General features: G+C 42.0%; 1 protein-coding gene across 1 annotated transcript; it reads left to right on the plus strand.

Moving 5' to 3' along the window:
- Window positions 1–1,258: 1,258 nt before the first annotated feature.
- brwd3 (bromodomain and WD repeat domain containing 3) lies at window positions 1,259–20,542 on the plus strand. Its single transcript, XM_053847297.1, has 40 exons — window positions 1,259–1,636; window positions 1,755–1,813; window positions 1,913–1,942; window positions 2,117–2,176; window positions 3,203–3,353; window positions 3,482–3,580; window positions 4,177–4,337; window positions 4,410–4,631; window positions 4,963–5,063; window positions 5,140–5,210; window positions 5,942–6,042; window positions 6,112–6,152; window positions 6,237–6,341; window positions 6,416–6,566; window positions 6,652–6,786; window positions 7,403–7,531; window positions 8,166–8,391; window positions 8,480–8,620; window positions 10,906–11,086; window positions 11,177–11,270; window positions 11,411–11,587; window positions 11,691–11,764; window positions 11,840–12,032; window positions 12,104–12,214; window positions 12,290–12,397; window positions 14,756–14,880; window positions 14,952–15,034; window positions 15,109–15,220; window positions 15,307–15,368; window positions 15,902–16,057; window positions 16,122–16,242; window positions 16,311–16,436; window positions 16,510–16,585; window positions 16,674–16,727; window positions 17,315–17,452; window positions 17,521–17,673; window positions 17,748–17,911; window positions 18,372–18,454; window positions 18,523–18,660; window positions 18,777–20,542. Exons 1-40 carry the CDS (start codon window positions 1,603–1,605, stop codon window positions 19,604–19,606), a joined length of 5,376 nt encoding a protein of 1,791 aa, XP_053703272.1. The 5' UTR covers window positions 1,259–1,602; the 3' UTR covers window positions 19,607–20,542.
- Window positions 20,543–20,773: the final 231 nt, after the last annotated feature.

Below are 20,773 nucleotides of genomic sequence, written 5' to 3' on the forward strand. Positions count from 1 at the left end.
GAGAGCAGGGATAACAGGGGTGTGTTCTCTTTGCAGCGCCTGTCTAACTTAAATAGTGGCTCATCAGATGGTTAAGATGAAAATTAAAAGGGTGAACATAACATGACCTTGTTTCCGGCAGTAGAGTTGTGGCTGGTGACTTTGAAAGGAAAGCACACACGTTTCCCAATTATGTCTTGAGCTCTGAGGGAAATGATAAACTGTCAATGTTTTTTCATTCAGAGATGACAACAGCATCTATCCAAATAAGACTTAGCAGTAAGATAGCGACTGAGGCATAAAGCACAGGTTAAAGGCAAGCATGTATGGATAAGGTCATAAAATAATAAGAATTACTCCAACTGTCATTTTGAGACGGAATGGCTGTGGTTTTAATGTAAAAACCGTCCTCTGAATAAAGTGTGGAAACACAACATCCACTCCGTTTTCCTTGGTTGCTGAGCAGGCCACTAGCTATTCAAGAGAATTTCCTTTTTATGTCCATTCAAGAGAGGCAGGGAATGCAGCATGCACATCTACTGAACCAATAAAAAACCTTCCATTTATGGCAAGGTCCTCATGAAATTAAATATTAAAGAAAAAGGGTGTTTTTACAATGTTTTTGCTCGACAAAATCTGTTACATGATGACAGTCAGTAGTTTTCTGTGGTTTAATTAAAAAAAAGCAAAGTAAAATACACAAATACAGTTGATGTTGATTGTTCAAAAATAATAATGATAATAATAATTTAAAAAATAATAATAAAATGAAAATACAGGGCAGCATGGTGGTGTCTCGCAAAAGAGACTTATTCATCAGTGAGTTTGGGACAATCTTTTTACCTGCATGTACAAGTGTTTACCCCTGGTTCTTTCTGCAGCCCAAAACAAATTACCAAATGAGTCACTGAATTATGTGCGCTAGTCAACTATACCCATCAACGGTCCAGTGGCTGTTTCCCCGTCTAGGTCGGATAGCACACACCCCAATGAAGCCAATACAGTAACAGAACATTCTTTTACTGTACTTATACTTGTATATGGGCCAGTGAAATATGGTGCATGAAATGAGTTACTCTTTGGAAAGTCTTTGGAAAGTCAAAAGTAAACCAAGAAAAAAGGTACTATAGCTTGTCATTTCCTCACAAATCCAGGTTCAGCCAAAAATTAAATGACACAATTGGCTGAAATGAGAAAGAAACAAAGAAACAAAGAGGCTCTTGTGGAATAAAGACATTAAAAAGAATAATGTCCTTTGTGGAATCAGAATGTCAGATTAGGGTATGTTCCACTCTCTTTATGTGGTAGCATTTAGAAGCTTTCAGGCTAGAAGATCGTCCATACAGGAAGCAGATAATATTTAAAACACAGTAGTTATTTAATAATAATTTCGGGCGCATATGTTACAATTGTAATGGTTTCACGCAGGTAGGACAGTGACACAGAAGTGCCAGTGAGGGGCGCTAATACGAAGCACCAGGTGGCCAGGCAGGAGGAGGCCAGTCACTAGCAGCTAGTCACTAGCCGCTGTGGCTACACACATCTAGCTGCTAGTAGCTAGCCGGCGGCTAATACGCGAGCTACAACACCAGTTCTTCTTAATGTCGCCATTATCACCAAGTAATGGCGAGTCAACCGTGTTCACAAACCGAATGTGGTGAGTTCTGACTTTCCCTAACATTGCAGACCGCATATTTGTTTATTTGCACAGTTATCATGTGAGGCGAATTAGCTCAGTGCTAATAACAATAACCCACATTTGTTCCTGATTTCAGAACTATATTACCTCATAGCCAGGTTTCTGCAGTCTGGACCTTGCAAAAAAGCAGCGCAGGTAACGAGAACCTCAAAGAATGGACTCGATTTCAGGATAAATGTGTAGACGCGTAGCCGAGGCTAGGTGCTAATTGTGTGTGCGGTTGTGTGTTGATAGATTCTGGTGGAGGAACTCGAGGAGTTCGAGGTACGACCAGCTGTATTTATTCACATGTCAACTCTCTGAAAGTACGAAATGAAATGCCTGCGCTCGAGTCACTTTATGACAACATAACGATGTGTTCGTATTAAAACTGAGCTTTTTAAACATATGGCGAACTGTAATCACGTATTGCTGATTTTTGTTTTTTTTACACTTTAGTTAATTCCACAACGGTGGAGATGGGACGGACAGAAAAACAAACGGACCTTCCAGGACTGGGTGAGTTAGGATTGGTGCGAAACAAGCGCGGAACCGTGAATGGCCCTTACGTTTTTAACACTGTAGCGTTTACTTATTAACTGTATACGAGAGATCTCATCTGTCAGCCGAGCACATTCGTTTTGGGCACTTTCGATTTCATGTACAAATATGCTGCAGTTATAAATTAAAGGAAACGGGTTTGCTATTGTGCAGGCCACTGGGCGGCTGCGTGTTCAAAGCTACTTTCTTATTGGTTGAACTCCAACGATGTGCTGTCCATCTTTAAGCAACGGCTCCTGATTGGTAGAGGTGTGTTCAAGTCCCGCCCTGGAAATGGAGCGATATATCACTGTACAGTATTAAATGCACCTTTTTCGTTTGTGTTCTGCTAAACTGCCATGTGAAATACATAATGAATAATTCGGTGTAATGAATGGAAAACAGTTTATCTAATTGAAACAAAACGGTTCTGCTACATTTAACGTCATCATGTTTTCTGTATAAATTTAATAGTCTCCGCATTCTCTCCTTCATTACCCTGAATCATTTTTAATTTTCAAGTTATCTTGCATTTAATATGTAGGAAAAAAGGCAAGAAGGAAACCAAAACTTAATGAAGAGCATGTATATTTATTCCTCTGCCTTCATTCTCATTTAATCTTCAACTTTCCATGTGGAATATTGTATTATCCACAATATTCATCCACTGTGCCAGATTTGAAGATTTTATTTTTATTCACAGCAGTACTAGGCAACAGACAGAAGTATTGATATGCTGGGCCACTGGCACCTTGTAGCCCTGATGTTGTTATATGGTACTGATGGAGCTCCATATCACTATCGAGTTATTTCTACTTCCTAAGCCTACTGAGTCCAAAGCTTGCAAGCTTTTCTTATTCTTGAAAGCAGAGGTGATCCTTGTTGCTTCAAGAATTTCTAGGTCTTCAAACCATCCTTGCACACCTCTTATACCTCATATATGCAGGACTAAGCCATTTGTGGTTCAATTAGTTGTGAATGATGTGTCTTTTTTTGCCCCTGTAGATGTTATTGAACCAACACATTCCTGCAGACTATCTGCTCCGGGTTTGTCAACGCATAGGCCCTCTTATCGAGAAGGAGATCCCACCTAGTGTTCCTGGCGTACAAACCCTTCTCGGACTGGGAAGACAGTCTTTGCTTCGGAATGCAAAAAGTCAGTTCTTTTTCCTTATGCACCACTTAAAAATTGGACACCACAAATTATGTTGTTTTTTTGTTCTGATAAGTATGCAGCATGTATATTTGTTCATGATTTTATTTATTAATTTTCGTGTCATATAGCTTGTAGCAACCAGGTATCCAGTGGCTCTGCTGTCGCTGCGCTTCACAGAGGACGCCCACCTGAACCTCCAGTCAGCAACGGACATGCTCCAAATGTTGGTGTGTAAAATGTTTTTTAAAACTTCTCGTATAATCTAATCCCATGAAGTCTGTTTTCAAATGCAAGAAAATTGTGTGTAACTTTCATTGTAAATTGAAGAATGATAATAATAATTGTTGTTGTTATTGTTATTACCATTATTATTATTATTATTATTTGTCACAACAAACATAATATTGCAAAAAAAGCTCAGGCATGTAAAAAAACAATGAAATTCACAGGAAAATAATAGCTTTGTAAGAAACCCCTTAAAATGTGTCAGCATGCAGCATCTTAATCCTTACACAAATGGTGGTTCAAGCTTTCCTATCTGCGTCTTGCATTTTCCGGTTTCTGATATTCTTTTTTTCTATCTGTAATGGCACAGATGCACTTTGTCTCAACACCACATTTAATTTGCGTGGATTATGCAAACTTGTTTCTTCCCCCTGAAACATATGTTGTGAATGAGTGCGAACTCAATAAATGACAGAATATCCCTCCACATGTTCAACAGAAATGTCATTAATTCATTTATTCATTAATTTCCTGCCTCCTGTTTTGATTGAACGGATAATTTTTCATTGAACAAATCCTTAAATATCTTTCTATCCAGTACCCATCGTGGGTGCTCGCCAGGCTACTGGAGCAGCTCGTTTTGCACAGGTCCTGCCATATTCCACTTACCAACACATGAAGATACACAAAAGGATCCTTGGTCATCTGTCCTCTGTCTACTGTGTTGCCTTTGACCGAACCGGGCGTCGGATATTCACAGTGAGTGTAGCTTTGGATAAAGCCAAAGTCGAAAATTATATTATGTTAGTAATGTTTATCTGTGTCTGACAGGGTTCTGATGACTGCCTGGTAAAAATCTGGGCAACTGATGATGGCCGCCTGCTTGCAACACTCCGTGGTCACGCAGCAGAAATCTGCGACATTGCCATCAACCACGAGAATACTCTCATTGCCTCAGCGAGCTGTGACAAAGTCATCAGAGTGTGGTGCCTACGTACATGCGCCCCCATTACAGTCTTGCAGGCTCATGCTGCATCCATCACCTCCATTCAAGTGAGTTGTCTTTGAGGCAGTCCATAACATTTAGTCGTGGTTGTAAAAGGTCAGAGGTCAGCAATTTGCCCTCCAGAGTCCAGCTATTGAGTGACTTTTGGAACGGCATTGCAGCACCTGATGTTTGTTTGCGTTTCATGTAGACCTGATATAGAGGCAGCCAAATGACAAAATGGTTGTGGCTTAAGCTAAAACTGTTAGATTTTTAAGAAATATGAAATATGAAAAAAAAAAAAATGAAATAAAACTATTTCATGCTTTCTTTTTGGCAACAAACCTTAAGCTGTTTTGTGATATCTTTAATCCTAACTAATTTGTCTGTCTTCTCTAGTTTTGCCCGGCTGTCAAGGGGACAAGACGATACTTGGCTTCAACAGGAGCCGATGGCATGGTGTGCTTTTGGAAGTGGCACTCGCTCAACATGAAGTTCGAGTATGTTCTGCTGTTGTCTTTGCATTTTCAAATGTCAATAGCAATATTAATTCATTTTCATTATCCTCTTATGTAGTGATCAACCAGTGAAGTTTGTTGAGCGCTCACGTCCAGGTGTCCAGGTGTCTACCTCTTCCTTCAGCAGTGGTAAGCAATAAGTCCTGTAGTTTCCTTGAGTGAAACAGCGTCACAATGAATTAATTCAATATAGTTGTACCTAACCATTTTCATTTAGCGAAGAAAGTTTTCTTTGATGTGTGTTGTTGCTTATATTTTAAATATATTTAAATATGGACATGTTCTTTATTGCTTTATACTCCATGTCTTCTGACAAGGCGTTTTGTGAAGTACAAAATGAGGAAAGCTTATGTCCAAGAGGATTTTGGAATGAGTGGCTGCTCCCCGACTATTATCGTAAGAACAGACAACCAGAATTTTGTCCCGAGTTGTTCTGGCTATAGTGCAACAGCGACATCGTGTGGTAGTGACTACAATTTATGTGACAGCCATAACTGGACTTAAATGTCCCATATTACGAAAAAAATCACTTTGTCTTTGCTCATTTGGAATGCATGCAAAACATGACACTATACACTTTTCCCAATGATCCTGCAGCTACACTACTGTCAACTCTTTTTATTTGGGGTTCAGTCAGTAATGAGAATATGAGAGCATTGACAAACAAAGAGGGAATATATCCACTTTAGAGACAGCAAGAAACCTATTGCTGCCACAACATTTACATCATGGTGAAAGGCCTTTGTGAAATATATGTGGCCAGTTCAGTTAGTAGTCACTTACTGCTGAGAAATCATTTGAGACACTGTGTGTTGTGAAGATGGAAATGTGATCAGATAGTAACACTTCATAATCAACAGGTGGCATGTTCATGGCTACGGGTGGCACTGATCACATAATCAGAGTTTACTATCTCGGGGCTGAAGTACCAATGAAGGTTTCTGAGATGGATGCACACACGGTAAGAAGATTTGAAGCTCTTCGTCTTGGTTTTGACTTGAACTTGAGTTCTATTGTTTTCTATTTGTAGGACAAAGTCGTGGTCGTCCAGTTTTGCAATAACAGTGACTGGTGAGCATGTTTTTTTTTTTTTTTTTATGCATGTGATTAAATATTTAGTAGTGTGGGCGGAACACTGAGCCATGTGTTTTGCAGCCTCAGGTTTGTGAGTGGCAGTCGAGACGGCAGTGCCAGGATCTGGCATTATCAGCAGCAGGAGTGGAAGAGCGTCACCTTAGACATGGCTACCAGGCTTCCAGGGTAAAGACTCTGTGCTTTTTAAACCGTTACTGTCAAGAAGTACATGTTCCTGAAGAGTTTTGTATTTTAACTAGGAGCTCAGTTGTGAACGGAGATGATAAAACCAAACTGATAGTTACAATGGTGGCCTGGGATCGTACAGATCGATTCATCATCACAGCAGTGACGAACTACCAGTTGAAAGTGTGGAACACGGTGACAGGACAGCTGCTGCACATCTTGTCTGTGAGTAGCTGGCTGCGTGATTGAATCTGAGAAAGCCCTTGCACAGATTCCTCAAGGCCCTGACGGGAAAAATAATTATCTGTAGGGTCATGACGACGAGGTGTTTGTTCTTGAGCCTCACCCATTCGACTCCCGCATTATGCTGTCTGCTGGTCACGATGGCAACATTTTCGTCTGGGATCTGACGAAGGGAGTGAAAATTCGCAACTTCTTCAACATGGTAATGAAACCCATCTTTTTTTCCTGCTTACCTTTTATTGTATGTATTGAAATGTTATTGTGTTAAAATTAAAATTACACCCTGTTGGGTTGTTTATGAGTAGTATCAAATTAGTGGTGTTGAGATCTGTGCTGTCGTCTTCTTTCCTGGATCATTTTATTGAGTATTATTATTTTGAACTATGTTTTGAATATGTGGCTTAAAATTTTATGGCATTGTTGTTTCTAGGCGGTAGTTAAACTGGATTCATATTTTGCATTGCATCAAGCAACTTCAGCTACTAATTGGTCCATTATTGTAATTAAACTACTCAAGCAAAAAACTGCAGTTTTGGCTATTACTTTGATTGTTTTTCTTGTTATAAAAAGAAGTATTCTCACACGACGAGGATGATTCATCTCATGAAAAAATGTTCCTGAAGTCAAGTTTTTAAGTCCAATTTGTTCAAACTACTCCTTGGCTGAACTACATTTTTCATTTTTCCAAGTTACTGTGTCATAGTAGCGACCGCAAAACGGTTGATTTTCACTTTCCTGCTGTGAACTAGGATTCACATTACCTGTTAACACCAGTGTGTAGCTCAGCTATGCTAACTACAGTGAAATGTCTTACCCAGATTGAAGGTCAGGGTCATGGTGCCATTTATGACTGCAAGTTCTCCATTGATGGACAGCACTTTGCCTGCACGGACTCCCATGGCCACTTGCTCATCTTCGGATTTGGATGCAGCAGTGCATATGAAAAGGTGAAACTGGTTACATTTCTGTCGGTTAAATACACTCTGAGTTGTTTAGCTAGCAGATCAACATTGACTCATCACTCTGAGATTGGCAAACAACAAAAAAATGTCATGGCCAACCAGATGAGAGTGCAGTGCTGTAACCTGTATTCAAACCTGACACTGTTTTTCCACATCGAAGATGTCATTCAGAATGCAGCCCTGAAAATGTAATGATTAATGCTGCAAACTGCAGCATCAAGGGTTTGTGTCCAGCACTGTGTAAAGTCAATTCAGTATGGACAGCTGCCGGCCTCTTGCCTCCTTGGAACCCTGGGGATAAGCAGTCGAATATGGATGGTAGTCCGGGACTAGTGTCATTCTATGCATTCAAGATATGGTCAATGCAGTATATGTACTTAAAAACTGTATTGCTGGATTGCTAATCATATGCTTGTCTGTTTCATTTTTATTCCTTTGATATTCTTGATTGAGTTCTGGATATGACTTAGTCATAGTTCACCCCCTGACCAATCACCATTAAGACTAAAGCACTGCCCAGAAGAAATTATATATAAAGTGTACTCCACTGTTAAGTGACTGTAGTCAACTTCATGAGTTGTTCATCGGTTCTCTGATACAGTTGTGTTTTTACCCTCAGATTCCAGAGCAGATGTTCTTCCACACTGATTACAGACCCCTCATCCGGGACTCCAATAACTACGTCCTGGATGAGCAGACTCAACGGGCCCCTCACCTCATGCCTCCTCCGTTCCTGGTAGACATTGACGGAAACCCCCACCCACCTATCTACCAGCGCTTGGTGCCAGGGCGGGAGAACTGCAATGATGACCAGCTAGTACCTCAGCTGGGATACATGGCCAACAGTAATAACTTTGTTATTAAGTTGTACTGTCTGGACTTACTTGCTGTTGATGGATTTTAACTGAGTTGTAACTTGCCCGTGTTGACTAGATGAAGGGGAGCTGGTTGAGCAGGTACTCGCCCAGCAAACTGCAGACAATGGAGAGAGTCTACTGGACAATCTCATCAGGCAGTTGCAGAATGAGCAGGACGCACGTCTCAATGCTGGGGCCCTGGCAGTGGATCAAGAAGGTACTGCATTATGAGGATTTGTTGATCAGGCATTTCTAACACTCGGTTTTGACCCTAACACTGGGTTTTGCGCGTTCACGTGTCAGTGTAGTGTGTCCCAATACTCCTAAGACTGAGGGCACTCGCCGTTCACCACTTGAAATGATCCCTTCAAATCAAGAGCGCTCCGGAGCTGACTTGAAACCAAGTGGGAATATGAAGTGTGGATAGATTTCCAGGATACCAAAGTACTTTATTTAAAAACAATGTTGGATAGGACAACAGGGACATTTTAGGAACGAGGACTACTCTTCTGTTTGTTGACTTTCTCTCGTGTCACACGTTAGCAACCCAAATGGTCTACTGTGTCCGACAACATGAACAATACAACATGTACAGGACTGTCTCAGAAAATTAGAATATTGTGATAAAGTTCATTATTTTCTTTAATGCAATTAAAAAAAACAAAAGTGCCATACATCATGGATTCATTACAAATCAACAGAAATATTGCAAGCCTTTTATTATTTTAATATTGCTGATTATGGCTTAGAGCTTGAGAAAACTCAAAAATCCTATCTCAAAAAATTAGAATCTTTCCTCAGATCAAGTAAAAAAAAAAAAAAAGCATATCAGCAAAACAAAATCAAACATTTGAAAATCTCCATTAATGCACTCAGTACTTGGTTGGGAATCCTTTTGCCTGGATTACTGCATCAATGCGGCGTGGCATGGAGGCAATCAACCTGTGGCATTGCTGAGGTGTTATGGATGCCCAGGATGCTTCAATAGCGGCCTTTAGCTCAATTGCACTGTTGGGTCTGGTGTCTTTCAGCTTCTTCTTCACAATACTCCACAAATTCTCAATGGGGTTCAGGTCAGGGGAATTGGCAGGCCAATCGAGGACAGTAATGCCATGGTCAGTACACCAGTTACTGGTGGTTTTGGCACTGTGGGCAGGTGCCAGATCATGCTGGAAAATGAAATCATCATCAAACCATCGCAGACTGTGGGAACTTCACACTGGATTTCAAGCAACTTGGATTTTGCTCCTCTCCAGCCTTTCTCCAGACTCTGGCGCCTTGACTTCCAAATGAAATGCAAAACTTGCTTTCGTCTGAAAAGAGGACTTTGGACCACTCTGCAACAGTCCTGTGCTTCTTTTCCATAGCCCAAGTCAGACGCTTCTTCCGTTGTTTTGAGTTCAGAAGTGGCTTGACCATGGGAATACGGCTATTGTAGCCCAATTCCCGGACACGTCTGTGAACAGTGGCTTTTGATACGTGGACTCCAGCTTCAGCCGACTGTCTTTGAAGCTCCCCCAAATTGTGAAAGCGGCTCTTCTTCACAATGCTGTTAAGGCTGCGGTCATCTCTCTTGGTTGTGCAGCGTTTCCTGCCACATTTCCCCTTCCAACAGACTTTTTATGAATGTGCTTTGAAACTGCACTCTGTGAACAGCCTGCTTTTTGACAAATTTCTTTTTGTGTCTTACCCTCCTGATGGAGGGTGTCAATGATGGTCCTCTGGACAGCAGTCAGATCAGTAGTCTTCCCCATACTTGTGATTTAGTTTACTGAACCAAGCGGAGTGTTTTTAAAGGCTCAGGAAACCCTTGCAGGTGTTTTGAGTTAATAAGACGACTGAAGTGATTGGTTGACTAGCCCACTGGTATACTTTTTCTTGATATTCTAATTTTTTGAGATAGGATTTTTGAGTTTTCTCAAGCTCTAAGCCATAATCAGCAATATTAAAATAGTAAAAGGCTTGCAATATTTCTGTTGATTTGTAATGATTCCATGATGTATGCCATTTTTGTTTTTTTTAATTGCATTAAAGAAAATAATGAACTTTATCACAATATTCAAATTTTCTGAGACAATCCTGTATGTATAACAGTATATTTTTATTTCTCCTTAACAAACAACAGTCGGCTAGCATTCAGGCTAACATCGTCATACCTCTAACAGAGGTATTTCCAAAACGTCTGGTATTTCCAAAATGTTTCCAACACTGGATATGCAGGAAACAAAACAAAGCACGCCAGGCAATGACACGTTGTCTTTACGCGTGACGTCATGAAATGTTGTCCCAATTTTTAGGAACATCAATCACTTTGTCGTCGGAGGGCACTTTATAGTGGAAGGTACACAAAACCAAGTGCTAATGTTAGGGGGAGAAATGGGACACAGCCTTATAATTGCTCCCCACAATGAGCCATTGACATGTATAGTAAAGTAAAAGTGGCGTGTTTGTGTGTGCAGACTCATTGACTGCTTCATTGCTACTTATTTTCTTTCCATCTAGACAATGCTGCAGTTGGAGTGGTTCCGTCCTCTCCAAATAATGACCCGCTAGTGGATGAGCAGATCAACAATGTGCAACAGATGCAACCAAATTCAGTGCCAAATCCAGTCACTAGTGAGAGAGACCCGCTAGCCTGGAACCGCCGGGTGGTGGTTAATGAACTGCCACATGGTGTATTCCGGTATGACGGAACAAACCTAAGAAGCAGTTGGCAATGATTTTTTTTTTTTTTATTTGAGCATGTATGTACTTATCACTTTCCTTTCCGCAGTGTGATGGAGGAGTCGAGAAAAGCCAGAAGTGAAATGGAATGTTCCCTTTATAATGCTGAGAGGAGAAGGAAACCTGTCATTAGTTTACCCAAGGTTGGTTGCCTGATTCTGAAGGCTTTTTTTGTTTATTTAAATCTCATCAAGCCTCATATACAATGACCTCGTGTAGTTCATAGGTCCTAGTTTCCATAGTGAAATTGAAAAAAAAATTCTCATAATTTTAACCCATTTAGATGGATCCACTGGCAACACGACTGCGGTCTCAGCGTCCAGCGAAGAAGAAGCCCCTGCAGCAGCACCATACCTATCAAACCCGCTCAGCCCAAGTCAGGAGTCCAAGGCGCCGCAGTAGAAATGCCAGCGACAGCAGAAACTCTGGAAGTCAGATGGACACAGACAGTGAGAGAGAGGTGAGCTTCTAAAATAGTGATCAGAAATTGAAATTGTGTACATCTATATTTTTATTTTATTTTTTTACGAACTGTCTATCTCTTTCTATATCTGTGTGAATAGGTAGCAGAGCGAGCGGAACCCAGCGAGGCATCCTCTGACAGTGAAGCCCAGTGGCAGAGTGAGAGCAGTGCCAGGTCAGTATTTTTGGAGGTGATGCATTTAAGTCTGTGACCAGATCAAATGATGGAACAATCTCCCCTTTCTTCTAGTGAGTCATCCAGTGAATACTCTGATTGGACAGCTGATGCGGGGATCAACCTACAGCCCCCTAAAAGATCCACCAGGAGGCGCGTTGAGCCTTCTGGTTACAGTAGTTCTGAAGAGGAAGAGGGCGACAACAAATTAAAGGAGGACAAGAAGAGAGAGAACGAGAAGCGGAAGAGACCCAAAGAAACCAAACAGGTAAGTATGTTGTCTTTTAGAGTGGAAATGTTTCTTTAAGATGCTTTTCAATATGAATTTCATTCTGACAGAAACCAACGTCTTCTCTCTCTGGACTTGACGCAGAGCAGTGGATGCCACCGTCATGGATAATGGAGACTGTTCCTCATCGCTCTCCATTTGTTCCACAGATGGGAGATGAGGTAGGATTTTCCCTCCAATAGATTTTGTTGGCAAGTGGCTTCACCTGCTCCATTTGCGTCTGTCTGCTCCTCCAGCTCATCTACTTCAAGCAGGGCCACCAGGCCTACGTCAGGGCCGTCCGCAGAGCCAAAGCCTACAGTGTCAACCTTCAGAAACAGGCCTGGAACAAGCTTGACCTCAGGGTGAGCAATAGACTTCTGATAATGTTTTAGTTCTAGTGCCGTTTGACTGTCACCATTGTGCGTGAGCACAAGAGCTTTTTTTTAATTGATTTTTTTTCATTCTTCATTAAAAAAAAAAAGATATATATAATACATTTGTCAGCCCCCCCTAGACAACACAAATGGATAATGGGAAATAATAAAGATAAATAAGAAAAACAAATACATTGTGGACCTGCTACAAGTCTAAATACATGTGTTACATTGCACTCAAGTAATTGATGTTGAGTGTGAGAACGGTCAGAGTCCACATCAATCATTGAAAGGATTTCGAAAAGGACCAATATAGAATTAATCAACTTTGTGTTATATAGAATAAGCCAGTAGCTTGTTCTTGATCTCTTCTTGTGCAAGCGATGTGGAGGCTTGGTTCTTCTGTTCTTATTTTAGTGGTCCTTTTTGAGACAAACAGTGAAATTCAGTGAAAGTGAAATTAGTTGTCATTTTCTGTTACTTATGGGATCATTTTCATTGGTTGAAAGTAGGGTTGGGTGATATGGACAAAAAAAGTTATCACGATAAATGCGAATGCGATATTTATAACGATAAATCTATTTTCATTCTATTTCGTGTGTTGTACACACTACAGTCTCTCTTGAAACTGTTTCATGATGAAAATTATTACTGGAGTTTGTCTCCAGCATCATTATTTGTTTATGTCTAAATATAATAGTTAACCAAGTGCAGAGATGAGAAATTAAATGTTTCATCTCTCTCTCTCTCTCTCTCAACCCGGTTGTTTAATTTAGGGGTTAAATTGAACCGTCTGTCTGCTGTATCTCAATAAATGATCATTTAGTCATATTCTATTCTCAAAATCATGATTCAAACTGTCAGTCCTTTCTCTTGTGTGATAAAAAACATTTTCACAATTCTCTCTCCTAAAGCGGAGCAGAGCTCCGTCCAATATCCAACTATTTTCACCACGGAGTTTCGCCGAGGCGCCAGCACAGCGGGAGACCTGCATGTGTTGATATGAACCAAGGCAGACGACCGCGTCAGAGAACCTATGAGGACCAATCCATCTAATAAAATAAACACAGATCCAGAGACTCGGAGTCGACCAATGTCATTATCAAAGGTTCCCTTTATTAAAAATAAGTCAAAAAAAACTAAGATCGTGAACCAAAGTCCACCACACTCTCCACAACTGTCACGGCTGTCAAATGCCGCGGAGCTGGAGACTGCGGCAACCGCGGCCTCGTCATGTTCACGTGTGCAACTCCAAAAGCGAGTGTGTCATGTGTTTATTGAATTTAGCGTGAGATGCAGAATTGTCATCGTGGAGATTGTGTTCGGCAGTATATCGTGTACGATAAATTATCGCCCATCCTTAGCTGAAAGAGTTCTGAAGATGGATGCAGTTTCTCAGAATCAGAATCAAATTTATTGCCATGGTCAGTAGGGAGCCCACTAACTAGGAAAGTGTTTTGGAATAAAGTGCTGACAAAAAAACACAAATAAATAAATAAAAAATAAAATAAAATAAAATAACAACAAGGGCTGCTCATGAATTCAACAGTCTGACGGCCGAGGGAAAGAAGCTGTTACTGTGACGGGAGGTTCTGGTCTGGATCGACCGTAGCCTCCTGCCAGAGGGAAGAGGAACAAAGCGTCCATGTCCAGGATGAGAAGGGTCGGCTCTGATCCGGGAGACAAACAGGTCCTGAAGAGGTGGCAGGTTGCAACCGATCACCTTCTCAGCAGAACGGACGATGCAATTGAAGCCATAGTGGACCAGAGTTATCCTTAAAACTGAAACCACGTACAGTTGTGCGTATGGTAAATAGGGAGGAATGAATCTAATGCATACTGGTGCTTACCATATAGGTATCAAAAGTTATGTTGTCCATCTTTATCCACTAGTAATAGTCATTGATATATTTTTCTGCTGAGTTTATATTTTTCTGCTGAGTTTACCACGGGATATTATAGCCTCCATCAAAGTCCCACACATAGTGTGACTCACAGCATGGATTAAGTGTGGAGTGTCTGATCTCTCCTTCATGCTCATGTGGTTGTAGAATGTCTGAGAGCTTGGAGTAGAGTCACTAACTTTCTCTTTTGAGGGGAGCCAGGGGAGTATCCTTGGATCATCAGCGTGGAGCAGGCCATCTGTCGCCTGACAGTATTATCCTTGCACTAAGAGCTAAAAAATATGGCAATGTGTCTTTAAATAATAAAATCAAAATAAAATAGGTGAATGTGCTCATTGTGACACTTTTGAGGCAATCATGATCACATAGTCTGGGTCAAAAAGTGTCTGAATATTTTAATATCACAGTGAATCAAACCACAAATCATCCTGTGTTTTCTCAGGACCAGGAGTCTGTGAAGGTGGTGGGCATCAAGTATGAAGTGGGCCCTCCGACTCTTTGCTGCCTCAAACTGGCCTTCCTGGACCCAGTCTCAGGGAAGATGACCAATGAGTCTTTCTCTTTAAAGTGAGTGGAAACAAAGTGTCCAAGCTTCAGTTCACAAACTAACCATCGCTAATTCTGTCCTCCATGCAAAGGTACCACGACATGCCCGACGTTATAGACTTTCTAGTGTTACAGCAGTTCTATAATGAAGCTCGAGAGCACAACTGGCAGCCAGGTGAGTGGCGCTGACTTGTTGCCGAAAGGAGTGCCGCACTAGTCACTAATGCACTTTCCCTCTGCCCTCTTCAGGAATGAGGTTCCGTAGCATTATTGATGACGCTTGGTGGTGTGGCTCAGTGGAGGACCAGCAGCCTCTGCAGCCCGAGTATCCTGACAGTCTGTTTCAGTGTTATGTTGTCAAGTAAGTGCAAGTTAGGCTTATTTTAATCAGCTTAATCTTCTGCGTTAACCATCTGCTAATAAATGAATGCTTCAATGGTTTATAAGGTGGGACAACGGAGAGAGGGAGAAGATGAGTCCATGGGACATGGAGCCGATTCCTGAGGAAGGTCTGTTGTCTCATTTCAGAAGCCCTCAGTTCAACATGTCCAGTTGTTGATGGTTCACGGAGATGTAAGCAAGGGGTTGTGGCAAAATGTGTTTTTGGAAGCCACTTCTTATCTGTTGTAGTTTTTACCACACCAGGGATGTTTGCCCTTCCCTCAAGTCCTTCAGGAATGACACCTAATAGCGCTGTTTTAAAATCTTTAAGACGCTGCCGAATAGCTCATTAAGGGACTTAAAAATGTTTTCCCAAAACAGGAGCAGCTTCTTAATTTAAGTGTGGTGGTGTTTCACTGTGTCCCCTGCATATTTTTGGAGATGTCCCATTAATTTTCGCCTTATCTCAGGTGTGCGGAAAAATCTTGTGGTCACTTCCCACTCCCACCATATATTTGCATTAGTGGCATGGCGTTCTTCAGCGCATATTTGTTCACCTTTCTCAGTTGACATTTCAGTCTTCAGTTCTACCTCCCATCTTGCTTTGAAGTGTTGGGTTTTCTAGTTTTACACCATTGATGAAGTTATTTTTCTGTTGCAGCTGCTCTGCCTGCTGAAGTTGGTGAAGGAGTGGAAGTAGCAGAGGATGAGCTAAAGGCTCTTCTGTACAAGGCACAGGAAGGCGAGTGGGGTGCTCATACGCTCGACGAAGAATGCGAGAGAGTCATCCTCGGCATCGATCAGCTTCTTACACTGGGTGAGTCAGCATTATACCCATACAGCCTGCAATGGGCTTCAAAGTAATTCTTGTTGCTCCTCAGATGTAGCTAAGCCATTTGCGTTGCCTGTAAGTCTGCGGGACTATCCCTTGTACTGCACTGTGGTGTCCTATCCCACTGACCTCAGCACCATTCGCACACGACTGGAGAACCGCTTCTACAGGTTTGAGCGTCACACACGCATGTTTTTCCATGTCTTGCTTTCATCTGCTGACATTGCTTTTCGCACAGGCGCATCTCTGCACTAATGTGGGAAGTTCGCTACATAGAACACAACGCCCGCACGTTCAATGAGCCCCAGAGCCCAATTGTAGCCAGCGCCAAAGTGGTGACCGATGTTTTGCTACGTTATATCGGGTAAAAAATAAATATTACATTCTGCACCTAGGCAAATCAAGGATTATGGTGTGTAATTCTGTGTTGCCTTCAGGGACCAGAGCTGCACAAACATTCGGGAACTTTATCGTAAACTGAGGACAGAGGTTCACAGTGGTGGAGAATATGAGGTGAGATTTTAGTGGGCTATCCATCACAAAGCAGATCTCTGAATACTAGTCTCTATATGTATTAATATTACATCCTCTCTGTTTACAGGGCTCGGAGGTAGATGTGGATTCTGACACTCCAGGAACGTCCACGGGTCACCGGGTGAGTCTTCAAATTGAAAGCTACCATTAGCCTCGAGATGTAAGTGATTTCACCTATTGTTATCTGGGATGGTTATTGTTCAGCAGCACGTCACAGCAGGCTCCATCACCTACATCAGAACCAGAGACGGATCATTTCGCACATCTAAAAATACATCAGATTGACAAAATATAGTAGTTTTGGTCATACAATTAGAATGCAATTATGTACGTAAATCAAAGATTCAGCTATGAGATGCATTTTGTTCAGATTTACCACGAGTTCAAAGTAGGATTCCACTGATATTGTGTATTATTTGCAAACCTCAATAACCTTGTCACACAATGATTCAAATGGAATTTATGACTCCAACGATGAATTTTGAAGTGGAAATAGAATCAATCACAACTCATATTTGAGATTTCTTTATTATTGTTATTATTATTCATTATTGACATGTCAATAAAAATATTTTAGAAAAAAAATCGAGAATGAGCTGTGTAAAAATTAATTATTTGATGTTTTCAGAAAACGCAGATTCAAGTGATAGTTGTGACTGGACTGGAGCATTTAAATTATGGTTCAAACTAGTTTCCTCTATGGTCCAGGGATCGGACTCGAACAAGCCCAAGAAGAATCTGGACACGAAAGCATGGCAAGCTCAGTGTCGGGAGCTGATGCGACAGATGATTTCCTCTCCTGATTCTGAACCCTTCAGGCACCCAGTGGATCTCCTGGAGTATCCGGTAAAAGAACAAAATTCTTCAACAAATGTCAGCCAGAACATATATCTACAAATATTCACTCTGTTCAGGATTACCGAGACATAATCGACACGCCCATGGATCTGGGGACAGTGTCTGAGACTCTTGTCGCTGGAAACTATGAGAATCCCACAGAGTTTGCCAAAGACGTGCGGCTCATCTTCAGCAATTCCAAAGCATACACGCCTAACAAGAAGTCCCAGGTAGGAAGGAGACCCCGGCGTGTCACAGTCGTGTCACATGTTAAGTTGGAACAAGTCTGTTGTTGGACTTCCAGATCTACACCATGACCCTCAGCTTGTCTGCGCTGTTCGAAAAGAACATCATCTCCATCCTCTCGGATTATAAGTCAGCGGTACAGAACGAAAAGAGAGCGCGCCAGAGACTGTCTTCCAGGAACCGATTGCACAACGGAGGCAGCTCGCCGAATCCTTCGTCAAGGTATGAGCTGTAATACTTTACTGTGTCTCTTCTAGTTCTACTTAATAAATCACTATTTGAATGATAATACAGAAATTTTTAATTTTTATTCAAATGCATATTAGCTGACAAAAACATTTGACACCCCTTAAAATATTGTTCAGCAACAAGCCTCATGAAAGTTGAGTACAGGTGTGCATTTCTCTTTAGTTCAGAAGCCGGAGAGCCATTATTGTGATGTCAGCTTTCGGTTATCTGTAACTTGATTTAAAAATTATTGTATTATCTTACTTAACAGGAATTTTGAATGGCAGCACAGCAATTTTGCTCATTCTTATGTCTTAAAATATGATGTGGTGATTGCACAAATGATTCATGTCCTCTGACCGTAAACTGCTCTTGCATATAAATACAGATTGCAGATGAATTTATGATGGCAGAAGCCTCTGGCACATGTCAACATACAGTTTACTCTTTCCAGCTCAAGAAGGAAAAACAGCAACTCAGAGAAGTCAAAAACATCCAAGACTTCACTGAGAAGTCGCTCCCAACGATCACATCTCGGTAAGTTAGTGGACATTTTTTCATCAATGAAATAGCTCACTTTGTCTTATGTGTTGTTCATGGTTCAGCCCAGTTAAACAGCGGTGTAGCAGATGAGGATGAGGACGTCCAGCCCTCCTCCCCTAGTTCAGAGACCAGCAGTGGGAGCCAAAATCCTCAGCCCACCAGGCTGACCCGTGGCCAGAAGTTGCTAGTGAAGGAGTCAGGTATGACGTTTTATTTGAATGACATGACCGTTTTAAGACTCCATTTCGGATCTCATCGTCTGTGATGCAAGTTACCTGTCCTGTCGTGACATTGTCTCCCTCTTGTGGTTATTCAGAGCGCCATCGTGACCGCTTGAGGCAATCCGACGAAGATGAAGAGGCTTTGGGATCTCGAGACTCCTCCTCAGATTCCTCTTCTTCATCCTCGTCATCCTCTTCCTCATCGTCCTCGTCCTCAGACAGCGACAACGGCTCCGACTCTGAGATGGACAACTACGTGGAAGGTGGTGACCACGACTACAGCAAAGCCCCGGCCCGATCTCTACGGCTGAAAGGAAAGGTGGCCGAGAAAAGGAAACACGAAAAAGGAGAGGATGACAAACACATACCAAAAAGAGCGAGGTTGCAGCTAAAAATGGAAGTTGAGGAGGAAGAAGAAGAAGAAGAAGAAGAAGAGGAGGTGGAGGGGGGAGAGGAGGAGGAGGAGGAGGAAGAAGAAGAAGAAGAAGAAGAAGAGGAGGAGGAGGAGGAGGAGGAGTTGGAACAGCCAGTGGAACAGTTGCTTAAAAATGTGGAAGAAGAAGAGGAAGAGGAGGAGGAAGAGGAGCATGAGGAAGAAGAGGAGGAGGAAGAGGATGATGATGATGATGAAGAAGATGAGGATGACCACGTAGAGGAAGGACCAGTCAGGAGGGGCACTGTGTCACCAGATGTGGTCGTCTTAACAGCAGCACCAGCAGAAAAAGGTCGGACCAGCAACCAGTGCAAGTCTCAACGGGTCAGCACACGAAACCAAGGTCGGCGGACTGTCCAGTACGGGGATGACTCGGACGATGAGGACGGCAGTACGGAAGATCCCCTCAACCTGGGCAGGTCCCGCTCAGGACGGGTGCGACGCATGACCGAGAAGGCCCGGGTTAGCCACCTAATGGGCTGGAGCCACTAGCCCGTCCCCTCGTCTCAAACCTCACTTTTAACCACTGCAGGGATTTGTTTTTGTACAAGTTGTAGATAATCTAACAAAATGAAATTATACATTTATCGTTTGTTTGTATTAACTAAGTGATGATTGGTGCTCACGACCTGGCCGCCTTATTGCTGCTCTCCACCCCAACACTACACCATCTCTCCCTGTGAACCAAAGACAGTTGCCAAATAATGGTGCTTGTTTTTATTTTGACTGAGCGCATCAGCAGGAATCAGTTGTGTCACAGTCCTCATTCCTCAGCTGCAGTATGTTCTGTGCGTATATGGAAGGCCGCACCAGTTTCTCATTTGACTGACGGGCACATGTCGACCCAGCTTCCTTTTTCTGTTCTGTACTGGTGACGACCAGGACGATGAAAGAATTTGCACATTTCTTCTCCACATGGCAGCTGAATGACAATGGCAGAAGGTAAACTTTTTTTTTTTTTTTTTTTTTTTTTCATTAGATCCGTCTCAGCGCCGCCACTTGTAAAGGTTTGGAGCCGGGTCCTCCGTCAGCTTGTCATGCTGGATATGGAGCGTCTCATTTGGAAAAAGAGGCAGGCGTAACTGAAGGTGTTTGTATGTGAGTGACTTCCCAGCTTGCACCGGATCACTGAGGAGCTTGTGTCTATATCAAGGAGTTCAACTCTTTTCTGAACCAGGAGGAACATGGATTTCTATCTTTTTTATGTGAGAATTTAGCTCCAGATTTTGAGGTGCTCTGAGTAGCCAGCAGGCGTCTGTACATAAGGCTCAGAATATTATTTTCATACAAGTTAGACACTCTATGGATTTCGGTCTGTCCTGACTCAACAAATGTGCAAGATTCTATTGTAGATCAGTACTGTGACTTTTTGTTTTCATATTGTTCTTTTTTTAATAAAAGCATCATCATATGCTGTGACTTTGGTGGGTTGATAATAACACTCCATAAATAATCACTTTTATTGCTCATGAACCGGACAGAGGAGAGGAGGAGAATCAGTGGTGGAGCTTGTGTCATCAGCAATAAGACTTTCTGTGTGCAAGTATAGAGCCCCTGGCAAAAGCTATGGTCCACCCCAGTCTTGGGAGGATGTGCATTGAGTTTTTAATTGTGTAGAAAAAAAGTAGGTCATAGAGAGGACACAAAACTGAATGGCTG

The sequence above is a fragment of the Synchiropus splendidus genome, chromosome 17 (genome assembly GCF_027744825.2).
Source record: "Synchiropus splendidus isolate RoL2022-P1 chromosome 17, RoL_Sspl_1.0, whole genome shotgun sequence".
Lineage (NCBI taxonomy): Eukaryota > Metazoa > Chordata > Actinopteri > Syngnathiformes > Callionymidae > Synchiropus > Synchiropus splendidus.